The 15,355-nt window shown below is 48.3% G+C and overlaps 1 protein-coding gene across 3 annotated transcripts in view; it reads right to left on the reverse strand.

Annotated features, from left to right (window-relative positions):
- Positions 1 to 4,806: 4,806 nt before the first annotated feature.
- The window catches only part of INCENP (inner centromere protein), a 289,237-nt gene continuing 278,688 nt past the window's right edge, over positions 4,807 to 15,355 (reverse strand). For all 3 annotated transcript variants that reach the window (XM_078681293.1, XM_078681291.1, XM_078681294.1), the window contains exon 18: positions 4,807 to 5,394. In XM_078681293.1, coding sequence (XP_078537419.1) covers positions 5,180 to 5,394 — 215 coding nt within the window. In that variant the 3' untranslated portion in view covers positions 4,807 to 5,179. The remainder of the gene's footprint in view (positions 5,395 to 15,355) is intronic.

A 15,355-nucleotide genomic window follows, 5' to 3' on the forward strand; every position in this document is an offset into this window, starting at 1 on the left:
TTCTTGAGACAGGGAGAGAGAGATCTTGTTCCCCCTTGCTTGTTCACATAATGCATCGCCGTAGTGTTGTCTGTTCTTACCAACACCGGCGAACCTCTTATCCTTGGTAGAAAAGCCAGCAATGCCAAGCGGATCGCTCTGAGCTCCAGCAGATTTATGTGCAATTGCTGCTCGTGCACCTTCCAACGACCGCTGACTTGAAGGTCCTGAAGGAAAGCTCCCCATCCTTCTAAGGACGCATCCGTCGTTCCCACTAGAGGAGCCGCTTTTGCCAGAAGAGTCAGTCCTTGAGACACATTTCCTTTTTGTGTCCACCACTTTGCTGCCTGTATCATCACTGGTGTCACCCATATTGTATCTTCGAAGGATCCCTCTGCTTGACGCCATTGGAGATCGATCTGCTCTTGCCATGGTCTCATCCTTAGCCTGCAGCAAGGTACCAGGGGAATACAGGATGACATTGTGCCTAGCAAGGATTTGTACCTGCGGACTGAAAGAGACTTTCTTTTTACAAAGTCTTGGAAGAGGGACACAATCCTCAATTGCCTTTCTTCGGAGGGAAACTCTTTGTTGCATTCCGTGTCCAATATTGCCCCCAGAAATGTGATCACTTTTGCTGGGTGGAGGTTTGACTTTCCCTCGTGGAGAGTCAATCCTAGATTGGCGAACAAGTCTATGCAGGCCTGTGTTGACGCTCTGGCCTGTACCTTTGATGGTGCTTTGACTAACCAGTCATCGAGGTAAGGAAATATTTGATGTTTTTGCTTCCTCAACACAGCCGCCACTGGAGCCAGGCATTTCGTTAAAACTCTCAGCGCTGACTTCAAGCCGAATGGCAGCACCCTGAATTGGTAATTTCTTCCGGCTACTAAGAACCAAAGGTACCGTCTGTGTGCAGGATGGATCGGGACGTGGAAATAAGAGTCTAGTAAGTCCAATGTAGTCATATGATCTCCTGGGTTTAATAACGGAAGGATGTCTTGCAGCGACACCATCCTGAAAGATTGTTTCTTGAGATAGGTGTTTAAGGATCTGAGATCCAGAATGGGGCGCCACTGGAGCTTGTTTTTCTTGACAAGAAAAAAACGGGAGTAAAACCCCTTGTTTTCCTGGGTTTTCGGTACCGGTTCTATTGCTCCCTTTCGGAGCATTGTCCAAATCTCCTGCCGGAGTTGATGCAGATGGTTGGCTCTCTGGTGCATCGGTGGCGTACAAGGGGGCGTTTGAAGAAATTCTAGGGTATGACCAAATTGAATTATTTTGAGGACCCATTGATCCGTTGTTATTTTCCGCCAATTGTGAAGATAGTGAGCAATCTTTCCACCCAGGGGAGCATCTGACAGAGCCGGAAGATGGAGGTTGTCATTGTAGACGGGTGTTGTCCTTTCCTTGGCCACCCCGTCCTCTTGGAGTTGATTTTGTATATCCTCCCGATTGACGCTGGCTGTACTGTTGACGGGAAGGCTGCGATGAGGACGGATAAGAATAATATCTCCCCTGTTGGTATCCTCCTCTATACGAGGACTGCCCTCTATCCCTGGAGCCACGAAAAGGGTTTTTTCTGTATTGCAATGTCCCAGAGCCTTTGCCGCATCCGTATCCTTCTTGATACTCTGCAGAGTATCATCAACATGCTTCCCAAATAACTCTTCCCCATTGAAAGGGAGGTCTAAAATCTTGTTTTGCACCTCCGGCCTAAACGCTGTTGCTCGCAGCCATCCTTGCCTGAGCAGGACCGCCGCTCCTCCCAAGGATCTAAATGCCGTGGTCGCTATATCCATAGCGCAGTCTATGACTTCGGCCGAAGTCTTCTCTCCTTCCATGAGAATCTTCTTCGCCTCCTGCTTCTCTGGTTCCGGCACCTGGTTAATGTATGGAGACAGGTCACACCACATCTGCCTGTCATACCTTCCCAAGATAGCGAGGGGATTAGCTGCTCTCACTAGCAGAGCCGACATTAAGGAAAACCTTTTTCCCGCATTATCCAACCTTCTGCCCTCTTTGTCCTGAGGAGTTGCAATCGGAGCAGATGGGTTCCTGGATTTCTGTTGTGCCGCCTGAGTAATAACAGAATCCGGTTTGGGATGACCCAAAAGGCAAGCTGGAGCATCCATAGGTGCCTTATACTTTTTATCTAGTCTGGCCAGAACCGGCGTTACCGTAGCTGGCGTCTCCATGACCTTTAATCCTTCCTTCCAAATATGAGACACTATAGGCAGGGATCGCACAGATCTCCGATACCAGTCCTTGAAGTCGTATAAAAACATTCCGTCTTCTCTTCTGTCATGGTCAGTGCAAATCTCTTAGTGGCTCTTTCCATCAAATTATGAAATCCACCAATGTCCTCCGGTAGAGAATCTACTGGTCTCGGTGTAGGAGTTGAAGGTGAGGGGGTGATCTAGTTATGCCATTCTGCACTTGTGTCCGCAATTTCCCCATCCTCATGATCGTCATCCGAGGTATCGTGATGTGTCGTCTGTGGCGGAGACCTAGCAGTAGGCTCCGGCAAAAACTCTCCTACGAACCGGTGTCCCTGGCACCGACAGTGGACGTGGAATAACCTATGGGGCCTGTTGAGCGACTGGAGTCGCTGGGTATCTCTTCTTATAATCCTCTAACATGCCCTGGAGGTCCCTCAACAAAGAGGATGGCACATTTGTCATCTCCTCGCGTTGCTGTTGGCGATATTGGTGCTGTTCCTGGGGTTGTTCCTGATAACCCCCATATTCTCTCAGAATCCTCCTCCTGGTACTTGACCTGCAATTGCGAAGGGCTACTTGCAATTCCATACTCCTCATCTTCCTCTTCCAGCAGGTGAGATGGCAGCAATGGAGAGACCTTGCTCGGAGATGTAACCTCTGGTGTTATAGGTTTTTTCCATGGCACCAACCTTTTTTCTGGTGGTTTTTCCCTCGTCGACGAGCCCATCGACGAGATTCCCATCATCGTCGACGCCACTGTTGTCCTCGTCGTCGTCGACACTGCCGTCGTCGGCGCGTTGACGAGGTCGTCGACGCTCTATCGCCGTAGACTGAAATAGTCGACGCTGTTTTCTCACCAGCTCTAACACCATCTTTCTTCGTCGTCGACGACGGTGTTTTTGTCATCGATGATCCTTTTTTCGTCTACAGTCCCGTCGACGGTGCTGAAACATTACCTTTCTCCTCAGAAGGCGTAGACTAAGACAGTTTGATGGTAATCTTGATTTTCTGAGGAGATTGTGGTGGATCTGAGGCGGATTTCACTAATTTCACCTCACCACCTCACTTCTTTCCCTTAGCTGTAACTGAAGGGGATTTTGAGGGACTGCGCCCTGAAGTGGTCTTTTTTGGGGCCTTCTCAGGTCTTTCTCCTGAGGAATGTGTCTGAGGGGATCTACTTCTCTTCTGAGATCTTAGACGCCACAGATTTCTCTTCACTCACTTGAGAGGATCTCCTTCCTGGCTTTAACCTTCTGAAGCCAGATCAGCAGCCTTCCCTCACGATCTCTCAAGGTTTTATTAGAAAAGGTACGACAACCTTACAATCTGCTGCCTTATGGTCTGGATAGAGGCAGTAGATGCAGTCCTTGTGAGGGTCATCTGTATAAAGTCTCTTTTTAGAGCAGGTGGAACAAGCTCTAAATAATCCTTTCTTCTCAGACATGGTAGATGAAAAACTTCAAATCTAAGTCAAAATACTGTAAAAGTAAAGATTTTGAGCAGAGCTCAAAGGAGACTCCCTAGCACAACGTGCGGTAGAAAAATCTGAGGGGCAGAAGGTTCTCTCAGGAGGGTTCTAGAGGGTGAGGAGCTCTGATTGGTTCAGGGAAAAGTGTGGGCCTTTTTTTACATAACAAAGGCTATGGGTTGCAAAAGGGAAATGGGCCTAGGCCTCTTTTCAGTTTGCTTTACTACTAAGCACTGCTTTTTTATTTACCGGAGACTCCCGTCTCGACGACGGGGAATGATTCAGGCATGTGAATCTATGAAAGTTCCAATACTGGAGTACGCATTGGTTTGGGCTTTGGGATATGTATCCATGAAATAAAACAAGTACAGTCCTGGGTCATTAACATGCATTCTTTACATAGCTTTTTTTGTATGCACTGGCTCAGATGTGTCAAAGGGGATAAAAGTAACCCCTGCAACCATTTACAACAGCATGCCTGAAACTGTGGACCTAAACCCCCAATCTCATCTTCACCTTTGTCAGTTGGTTAGAATTAGGGTGTTTTCCTTAGAACTTTTTGCAAATGTATCTGGCAGATTCTTTGCCTATCAAGATTAGACTTGGAGGCTAGAAGTTAATCAGCATGACTTATATTGACTAACAAGTTACCAACACAAACATACATTGCCAGAAAGCAGGATGTATGCAGCATTACTGCTGGTTTCAACAGGAATTATTAAAAAGATTAAGCATGTGAGCAAATGCAAAAATCAATGAAACTACTTTGGAAGCCCTGATAATCGCATTCCATTTACACGAAGGACCCAACTTAAAACTTTTTAGGTGTTGGGCAGTGCTCATTGTACCTGCTGCTTGGGACTAAGGACACACCATAGGGAAACATCTGTAAAAGCAAGTTCACACCAGAGCAGAAGAAAAAAAAAAGATTCATATGCAGAGGGAAAATAACATTCCATGCAAGTCTAGGAATGCCCAAGTTAGTATCCTGTAGTACTTAAACTCGAGCACAAGTTATGCCATTCAGAGACATGGATGCTCAGCAAATATAAATGCCCAATGATGGAACAAAAGAGTAATGGTTATTTTAAATTTAGACATTCAACCTTCTCTACTCCCCAAAAGACAAAAGATGGGTAGCTCTATAGATCTAAACTTTAATAATATATTCCCAAAATAATTAGGCAATTCTTGCAACACCATTTTTAAAATTACATGTACAAAAAACCAGTCAAGCACAAATCTCCAAGTGAAGAGATTGCATACATACAAGTCCACAGGCAATCTTTATATACAGTGAGACCTACATAGTCTGAGGCAAAGACAAAGGTCACAGTCTTAACAGTTAATGATATTTCAGCAGCAATTCTCAGTGCGAGTGCTCTACAGAGTCAGCCCAGTTAGCAAAGTCTGTGCCAGTACAGGTGCATTGTTGCACTTTTGAAAGCACTCGTCAACCATAGGCAACCTCTTGTATGCTCCCTGGAGCAAGTGCTGCAGGCAACAGTAACTAGTATTTCTTAGTGCCATATGGTATCAGCACATTGGAACGGTGATTTGTTAGTGGTGGCGAATGCCAAACTGCTGAGCTGGTCCGCTTAAGGTAGCGGGGTTTGTTCTTGTAAAACATTTCTTCGAGTTTGGGGCTCTCTATGCGTCCAAATGTTCGGTCAACATTAATAGGGTTATAGAATTGTTGCCGCATCGCATCCGTCAGCAGCTTCCCTGCAAGAAACAAACATCAGAAATGTAAGTGCCCCAATACATATACCAACTAAACAAGACATTCCAGATGACGACAGTGTGTTTTTCATACTTAAAAAAAATATATATATATATATATAAAAGATTACACATTGGGATGTTACACAGTCAGTGTGTAGGACAGTGCCACTAATAGACATGGTCACCCCCACTTTCTGCCTGGTATCTGATGCAATTTTGACAGAAGTGCACCAGGTTCCTGCTATCCAGGCCCCACTGCCAGATCTTTCCCTTAAACTGTACAATTGTTCCCATCAATTGGCAATACCTTAAGTAACACCTGTAAGTTCCTAGTAAAGGGTACTCCTGGTACCCAGGGCAAGGAGGCTAAAGAGGGTCCCTAAGGGCAGCAGCATGTATTGTACCACCCTAAGGGACCCTTCAGCACCAAACTGCCATTCAGGCTGCATGCCATTGGGCAGAGTATGAATATGCTACTTACCAGTATGCATCTGTTCTTGGCATGTAGGGCTGCTGACATTCATATCTATAGCATAGATCGCCGCCTAGTGTTGGGTCCGGATGATTGCACATTGTTGTCCTGGAAGAGTCTTCGAAGTATCACGAGATAGGTGGCTCCTCCCCTGGACTACAGTGCGCATGGGCATCAACTCCATCCCCAGATTGTTTTTAGCCATTGTGGCGAAGATGGAGTGTAACAGTGTGAGCGATGGCCATGCTAAGAGTAAGTGTACATTCTGCAGCCGCTACAGGCGCCGGGGAGGAGGGTGGGCGACATGAATGTCAGCAGCTCTACATGCCAAGAACAGATGCATACTGGTGAGTAGCATATTCAGTTCGAGGCATGTGGGCTGCTGAATTCATATCTATAGCATAGAATATATAGCAGTCCCTCCATTAGCGGCGGCGGCCTGTGCCAGCTGCAGACGTTTGAAAAAGTGTCTTTAGAACAGCCTGCCCTACAGCTGCTTGGAGTGCACATCTACGCAGTAGTGTTTCGTAAATGCGTGTGGGGTAGACCATGTGGCTGCTCTACAAATGTCTTCTAAAGGGATATTTCCAAGGAAAGCCATGGAGGCCCCCAACTTACGGGTGGAGTGGGCTCTGGGGGGGGATCGTTAAAGTGTGCTTAGCCTTTTGATAGCAAATTTGAATACACTTAACGATCCACCTGGCTATACCTGCCTTGGAAATGGGGTTGCCCTTGTGTTGGGCAGAAAAGGCAACAAAGAGTTGTTTCGTCTTCCTAAAATCTTTGGTCCTATCAATGTAGTACATCAAAGCTCGCTTGACGTCAAGAGTGTGGAGCATTCTTTCAGCCACGGTCTCTGGATTTTGGAGGAACACAGGCAGTTCAATAGTCTGATTGACATGAACTGTGAAACCACCTTTGGAAGAAATGTAAGGTTAGTGCGCAGCACCACCCGGTTGGAGTGAATCTGTATGAATGGTTCTTGTACAGTGAGCGCCTGGAGCTCACTAACACGTCGCAGTGACGTAATGGCTATCAGGAAAGCCACTTTCCATGTTAAGAACTGAATCTCGCATGAATGTAGCGGCTCAAAAGGTGGACCCATCAGTCGGGTGAGTACCACATTAAGATTCCATTCAGGAGCAGGTGGGGTCCTGGGAGGAATGACTCGTTTGAGCCCCTCTAGAAAAGCTTTAATGGCAGGCACTCGGAAAGGGAGAGATGCTGCCGTTTTTGGAGATAAGCCGCTATGGCGGATAAATGTATCCGAATGGAAGCATATGCCAGATTGCATTTGTAAAGATGCAACAGATAACAAATGATGTTGTGCGTGGACGCGTCAAGCGGGTCAATGTCGTGGTCCACGCAATAAATGACAAACCGCTTCAATTTTGCTGCGTAGCATGCTCTGGTGGTGGGCTTTCTTGCCTCCCGTATGATATCCATGCAGTCAGGAGGCAAGTTGAGGTAGCCAAACTCTAAGACCTCAGGAGCCAGATCGCCAGGTTGAGTTGTTGCGGATCTGGGTGCTGAATGTCGCCATGGCTCTGCGTCAAAAGTCTGGGTGTGAGGTGCAGCCTTTGATGCGGTACCACGGGAAGTTCTAGAAACGTGGTGTACCATGGTTGGCGGGCCCACGTTGGAGCAACCAGGATGAGCGTCAGAGTGTTGCTTTAGCTTTCGTGCCACCAGCGGTATTAGAGGTGCTGGGGGAAAAGCGTACGCAAATTTGCCTGACCAGTTCATCCATATCGCATTGCCCTGCGACTGTGGGTGTGGGAACCTGGCGGCAAAGCTTTGGCATTTGGCGTTTTCCCTTGTGGCGAACAGGTCTATCTCTGGATGACCCCACTGCTGGAAGTACGGGTGGAGCACTGATGGATGTATCTCCCACTCGTGCATTTGGTGGCTGTACCTGCTAAGCAGATCCGCCATCTGATTGTCCTTGCCTGGGAGGTGTTCCGCCATGAGGAAGATGTTCCTCTGAATGGCCCACTTCCACATGCTCTGAGCCAGATGAGACAACTGTCGAGAGTGTGTACCTCCCTGCTTTTGAATGTAGTACATGGCTGTCATGTTGTCCGTCCGGATCAACACGACTGTGTTGCACAGATGTATCTTGAATGCCTTCATTTCCATGAAGATTGCCATCAGCTCTAGGTGGTTGATGTGCATCTTCCTTTGCTGTGTCGTCCATAGTCCCTGCACTGTGTAGTGGGGTACATGAGCTCCACAACCCTGGAGAGAAGCGTCCGTCGTTAGAATGATCTGTGGAACAGGCTCCTGGAACGGTCTGCCCTTGCAAAGGTTGTGTGGATTCCACCAATGCAGAGAGTCGTATGCCCGACCGGTCACCAACACTAGGTCGTTCAACGGTCCGTGAGCCTGATTCCACTGACGTGCCAAGCACCCTTGAAACGGACGCATATGTAGTCTCGCGTGCGGGACTATGAAGATGCAGGAGGCCATCATGCCTATCAACTGCATGAACACTCGTGCTGGGAGCGAGTGTTGCGGTCTAAATTTCTGTATTAGCAATTGAATGCGGTTGATCCTCACAGAATTTGGCTGCGCTGTGGCCGCCAGAGTGTTTATTGTCGCGCCTAGATACTGCCGCACATGGGCGGGCTGAAGGTGTGACTTTGGATAATTCAGTGAGAATCCCAGATCGTGAAGAAGGTGAATGGTGTGGGACATGTTGGCAGCGCACTGCTGGGACGACTTTGCTTGGACAAGCCAGTCGTCCAGATAAGGGTAGACGTGAAAGTTTGGTCTCCTGAGGTGCGCATCCACTGTCGCCAGGCATTTTGTGAACACCCTGGGCGCCGTGGTCACTCCGAAAGAGAGGACCATGAATTGGTAATGCTGATTCTGAATGGTGAATCAGAGGTATTTTCTGTGTGACGGATGTAGTGGAATGTGAAAATATGCGTCTTTTAGATCTAATGTTGCGAGGAAATCCCCTTGATTGAGCAACGGAAGAACCTGCTGCAACGTGAGCATATGAAAGTGTTCTGAGAATGTACTGGTTTAGGGTCCTGAGGACCAGTATGGGTCGCAGGGACCCGTCTTTCTTTGGGATCAAGAAGTACAGGGAGTACACTCCCGAGCCGCTTTGTTCCACTGGCATGAGCTCGATTGCCCCTTTTTGCAGCATGACGAGCACCTCTTGCTGCAATAAGTGCAAATGCTCTGTTGACATAGGACGGTGCTTTGGTGGGATGTTGGGTGGAGTGGACGTTAACTCCAGACAATAACCGTACTGCACCACCTTTAGTGTACTGTGTTTGCTGGGACATCTGGCCTCTGGAAACACCTCTATTGCTTGAGCGACGAAAAGTACTACCCCATAACTGCTGGGACTGGAGAGCCCCCATAGACTTTGCAGTCTCGGTGTCTTTTTTTATTTTTTCCAGGGTGGTGTCCACCTCAGGTCCAAATAAGTGATCAGGGTTTACAGGCTGATTGAGGATGGTGGTTTGTATCTCCGATTTGAACACGGAGATTCTGAGCCAGGCTTGACGCCGCAACATTACACTTGTGTTTATGGCCCTGGCCGCGGTGTCCGCTGCGTCCAGTCCACACTTAATAAAAGCATTTGAGATGAGTTTCCCTTCTTGAATGAGCATCTCTGCTGCCTCCTTATACTCATCTGGCAAGTGTTGTAACAGGGTTTCAAGTGTATCATAGTGTGCCCTGTCATATCTGGCCAAGAGCGCCCGCGTGTTAGAAATACGCCAGATATTGGCCACATGAGCCACCACCCTCTTCCCTGATGCTTCTAGCACCTTAGATTCCTTGTCAGGGGGAGGAGCATCACCAGTAGTCTGTGAATTTGCCCTCTTCCGGGCATTAGAAACAACCAGGGAGTCCAACGGCAACTGGCCCTTGATGTAGGTAGGGTCGCCAGATGCCGGCTTGTACTTTCTTTCAATTCTGGGGTTTATAACCCTGGCACGTGTGGGTTCTTTAAAAATGTCTGCAGCATGTTTCAAGACACCCTTCAGCATTGGCAGAGTCTTGACAGTCTTTTCAGAGGTGGAAAAGGTATCAAACAGAAAGTCCACTTCAATAGTCAGCATGCAGCTGGACGTCGTGATTCTTAGCTGCCCTCTCAATTAGTGCATTAAATGCCGCAGAATCCTCAGTAGGGGAGGTTTTGACAGTATATACGAGTGTACGGGGCAGTTTGCGGATCCCCTGGGTCCCCAGCATTTGCCCATGTGTCATGGTGATCCTCCGGATCAGTGTCGGCAGGGTAGTTGTACTCACCGTCCCCTTCCCCAGCCTCCACATCTGAGTAAGTGGGCAAGCTGCGTTCACTTCAATTACAAAAAGACTACGACTCACAACCACCCACAACCAATTCCCCGCAGAAACTGGAACAAAATTTCAGCCGACCAGCTCTTCACATCGCTTCACCAAAACCCTCCTGCCAAATCATCGGACCCAAATCAAGCAGCCTCCAACCTCACACAATGGATCACACACAGCGCTGACAAATTAGCACCCTTCAAAAACTATCAAATCAAGCAAAGTAGCAAAAAAGCCCCCTGGTTCAATGATGACCTTAAGAAATCCAAGAATATTTGTCGCACCCTCGAGAAAGCCTGGCGAAAAAACCCAACCACTGACAACCTGGCCACCTTCAAGAACGCCACCCGCAAACACCACCAACTGATCCAATCCACTAAGAAATCAGCACTCGAGGATCGACTCGACAACAACACCCACAACAGCAAGGAACTATTCAACATCGTCAAAGAATTTACCAACCCCACCGCCGGCTCCAACGACATCACTCCCTCCCAAGACCTCTGCGACTCCCTAGCCTCATTCTTCCACAACAAAATCGCTGACATACACAACAGCTTTGAAAACCAGTCCGGAGACCACTCCACCCCACCCACCTCCGAACTCAAACCCCCCTCCAACAACCTCTGCGCCTGGAACCCAATCACCACTGAAGACACCATCCGCCTGATGAACTCCATCCACTCAGGATCGCCAATCGACCCATGTCCCCACCACATTTTCAACAAAGCAGACTCCATTATCGCACCCCATCGCCGAGACGTCATCAACTGCTCCCTCAACTCCGCTACCTTCCCGGAAAGCTGGAAACACCCAGAACTCCGCGCCCTTCTGAAGAAACCCACAGCAGACCCCACAGAACTTAATAACCACCGCCCCATCTCGCTCCTCCCATTCCCTGCCAAAGTCATTGAGAAAGCCGTCAACAGTCAGCTCGCCGCCTTCCTCGAATCCAACAAATCCCTCGACCCTTCACAGTCCGGCTTCCGAGCCAAACAGCACCGAGACCGCCCCCATCGCAGCAACAGACGACATCCGAACTCTACTGGATAACGGAGAAACAACTGCCCTCATCCTACTTGACCTCTCCGCAGCCTTCGACACAGTCTGTCATAGCACCCTTATGCAACGACTCAGCAACGTCGGAATACAAGGAAAAGCATTGGACTGGATTCTCGTTCCTCGCAGGAAGAACACGGAGAGTCTGCCTCCCCCCTTTTAGATCAGAGGCCACTGATGTCATCTGCGGCGTACCACAAGGATCATCACTCAGTCCCACCCTCTTCAACGTATACATGAGTCCCCTCGCATCCATCGCGCGCCAACACAACCTCAACATCATCTCCTACGCAGACGACACCCAGCTGATCCTCTCCCTCACCAAAGACCCAAACACCGCCAAAACCAACCTACACGAAGGGATGAAAGAAGTAGCCGAATGGATGAAGAACAGTCGCTAAAAACTGAACTCGGACAAAACGAAGTCCTCATCTTAGGTTCATCCCCCTCCGCCTGGGACGACTCATGGTGGCCACCGGCACTGGGAAACGCACCCATACCAACGGACCACGCACGTAACCTGGCTTCATCCTGGACTCCTCCCTCTCGATGACCAGACAAGTCAACGCCGTCTCATCATCATGCTTCAACTTCCTACGTATGCTCAAAAAAAAATCTTCCGTTGGATCCCCACCGAAACAAGAAAGACGGTCACCCACGCACTGGTCACAAGCCGACTGGACTACGGAAACACCCTTTACGCCAGAACCACAGCCAAACTACAGAAAAAACTTCAACGCATCCAAAACGCCTCAGCCAGACTCCTACTAGACATCCCCCGCCAAGCTCACATTTCCGGTCACCTGAAGGACCTCCACTGGCTCCCAGTCAACAAGAGAATAACGTTCCGTCTCCTCACCCACGCACACAAAGCCCTCTACGACCTAGGACCCGAATGCCTCAACACGCGCCTATCCTTTTACACCCCCACCCGCCAACTACGATCGTCCAATCAAGCCCTCGCCACAATTCCACGCATCCATAGATCCACCACTTAGCGGCCAAAACATGGAATTCTCTCCCCACCCACCTCCGCCTCACACAGAACCACCTCTCCTTCAGAAAACAACTAAAAACTTGGATATTCGATAAGTAAAATACACCTCTCCCTCAAGCGCCTTGAGACCCTCTGGGCGAGTAGTGCGCTATACAAAAAATGATAAAATAGAACACTGGTGTTTAAGAGTTTACCAGCTACAGGATGGCTACACTAAACTAGAGATGTTGGGATATCAAACTCCCCTTATTAATAAACACACAATAAATCCAGTGACAAATTAATACATGCGCAGAGGACACATTAAAAGTGTCCCCTGAAAACCTGCCGGCTACTAGTGTGCTGGTTGACTGGTGTAGACCAGCCCGCCAACTAAGACAGGTTGAGTCTGCACTGAGGGTAGAAACAATGCCTGCTCCAGCTGAAAATGTCACCTCCTCCAAGCAGGATGGCTAAGTGACCAGCATATAAAGGCAGGACTCTTCAGAGTTCTCTACTGCCTCTGATACACAAGACAAGACCTACTAGACCAGGGGAAATGCCACACCTGCCCCAGACTGATTTGGCACCAGGAAAGATCAGAAAATTAGCATATCCCCCAACCCCGCCCGCAAGGTGGGATACCAGATGTGGACAAGTCTTAGAATTCCACCATCTCAATTTTGGCAGAATTAGGCTCCGAGTCCGGGCTATGCTCACTACCCACAGAAAGTGGTCATTAAGAGGGTGATGACACCCTAAAGTTCAGTAGTCCATTGGCTACCACCAGTCACTCCCCTTATCACCACTAAATTGATTTAGGTAGCACCCTTGAAATCAGGAACTCATATTTGATGGACCCCGAAGACGACAAAGAGCCACAAGAAATGAAGACTTGCAGTGGTAACGAACATATATTTTCTTACCGGTTGGTGTAGTTTTGCAGCTTGAAGACTTTCTAGATTCACTATGCTGTGCATTATTCCGCCACCTAGTGGTTGGGTCTGGATTTGTAGTATTTCTTTTTTTTCGTGGCCCCCAGTGGGCGTCGACATCCACCATTTGGTGTCTTGTGACGTCAACGCACTTACTCCAGAAGCTCCCACACCTTTGGGCGCCATCTTAGGATTCTTTCTTTCGTTTTCTCCTCGTTACTGTTTTTTAAATAGCCTCTTCCGGTCTCATCTTTCTGGCGGAGGTGGGTGGGTTCCCTAGTGAATCCAGAAGGTCTTCAAGCTGCAAACCTACACCGGCAGGTAGGAAACTATACGTTTTGCAGCGTGAATCTTTCTGGATTCACTAAGCTGTGCATAGACTTTGTAGCGGTTTGCTAGGTTTGTGGTGGCTGGGTGGAAGATGAGCCTTGAGTATTGAATATATGTTGTAGCACCTTCTGTCCCACTTGTGCTTCATCTGAATATCGACAGTAGTGTTTAGTGAACGTGTGCACTGAAGACCATGTTGCCGCCTGGCAAATGTCTTGGATGGGTGTATTTGCTAGAAAGACTATTGTTGCTCCTTTTTTCCTTGTTGAGTGAGCTTGAGCTGCTCCCCGTAGCTCTTGCCCTGCTTTTTTGTGGCAGAATTGAATTGCTCGTGCAATCCATCGTGCAATGGTATTCTGGTTTACTGGCCGACCAAGAAAGCTGCAGGGGAAGGACACCAAGTACTGCTTTGTTTTCCTGCATTCCTTTGTTTTTTTCTATGTAGTGCATTACTGCGCTCCTAGCACCCACTCTGGACAACGCTCTTTCTGCGCTTGTGGATGGTTTTTGGAAAAAACGCGGTATTTGGACAGTCTGGTTCATGTGGAACTTTGGTAATGCCTTTGCTATGAAATTAGGGTCTGTTCTCATTACCACCCTGCCATAGTAAATTTGAATGTAGGGTCTTGTAGCGTTAGCACTTGCAATTCACTTACTCTGCATAGTGAAGTGATGGCTAACAGGAATGCAGTCTTTATCGTAAACATGTGTAGTGTAGCCTTGTGGATAGGTTTGAATGGTGCCTTCTTCAGCTGAGCCAGCACTACGTTGAAGTTCAATGCCGGTGGTGGCACTCTTTGGGGGTGCAATTGTTTGCCCCCACTAGGAATCTTTTCACCACCTGGGATGTGAAGAAACTTTTCTCAGTTTTTCCCCCTTGTATAAGCCATTATCACTGCCAGGTGCACCCTTAGTGAAGCGTAGCTTAAATTACTCTCCAGCAAAGGTGTTAAGTATTTTAGTACTGATGATTCCATGGTCACTCTTTGCAGTTTCTCCTTGATGCACCTATGGGAGAACCTTTTCCACTTTGCTACGCAAGCCTGCCGTGTGGTAGGCCTCCCGGATTCCTGTAGCACTGCCTCTGTGCTTTGTGGCAGATTTAGGTGTGCAAACTTCAGGAGCCAAGCCGCTAGGCTGAGTCTCTCTGGTTCTGGGTGCAGTACCCTTCCATTTTGCATTGTTAACAGGTCCCTTCTGTTGGGGAACCGGTGTGCTGGTGCTTACGCCATCTCTATTTGTTAGCACCTCAGAGGGCCAGACAGTCCTGGTTCTATCAGTATTAGCGTCATGTTGCTGATCCTGTATTGGTTGAGCACACTGTGATTCAGTGATCGGGGGAAAAGCGTAGGCAAATGTCTTTGAGCAGCTTATCCATAGCCCATTCCCTTGGGACCGATGGCCTGGTTGTCTGGATGCGAAATGTTGGCAATTTTCATTTTGGTGTGTTGCAAATAGGTCTATTTACGGTGTACCCCACTTCCGGAATAGTTTCTCTATTTCCTGCTGGTTGAGCTCCCATTCGTGGGATGTGAACGTCTGCCTGCTGAGTCTGTCTGCTTCCACATTGTCCTTCCCTGGGAGATGTATTGCTAGATGGTCTATTCGTAGTGGAATGGCCCCATCTCCATATTTCCTGTGCAAGCCCTGATGGTGCCACTGATTGTGTTCCTCCTTGTTTGTTGATGTAGAACATGGTGGTTGTGTTATCTGTTTGGATCAACACGCCGTTTCCGTACAGCTACTTCTGAAAGGCTTTTAAGGCTAGGAACACGGTATTTAGCTCTATGTAGTTGATGTTTGACAGCATCATGCTGCGACCATAACCCCCTCACCTTGAGTTGGTTCATGTGCGCACACCACCCCAGCTCGGAG

Source organism: Lissotriton helveticus, chromosome 3_1, assembly GCF_964261635.1.
Source record: "Lissotriton helveticus chromosome 3_1, aLisHel1.1, whole genome shotgun sequence".
Classification (NCBI taxonomy): domain Eukaryota; kingdom Metazoa; phylum Chordata; class Amphibia; order Caudata; family Salamandridae; genus Lissotriton; species Lissotriton helveticus.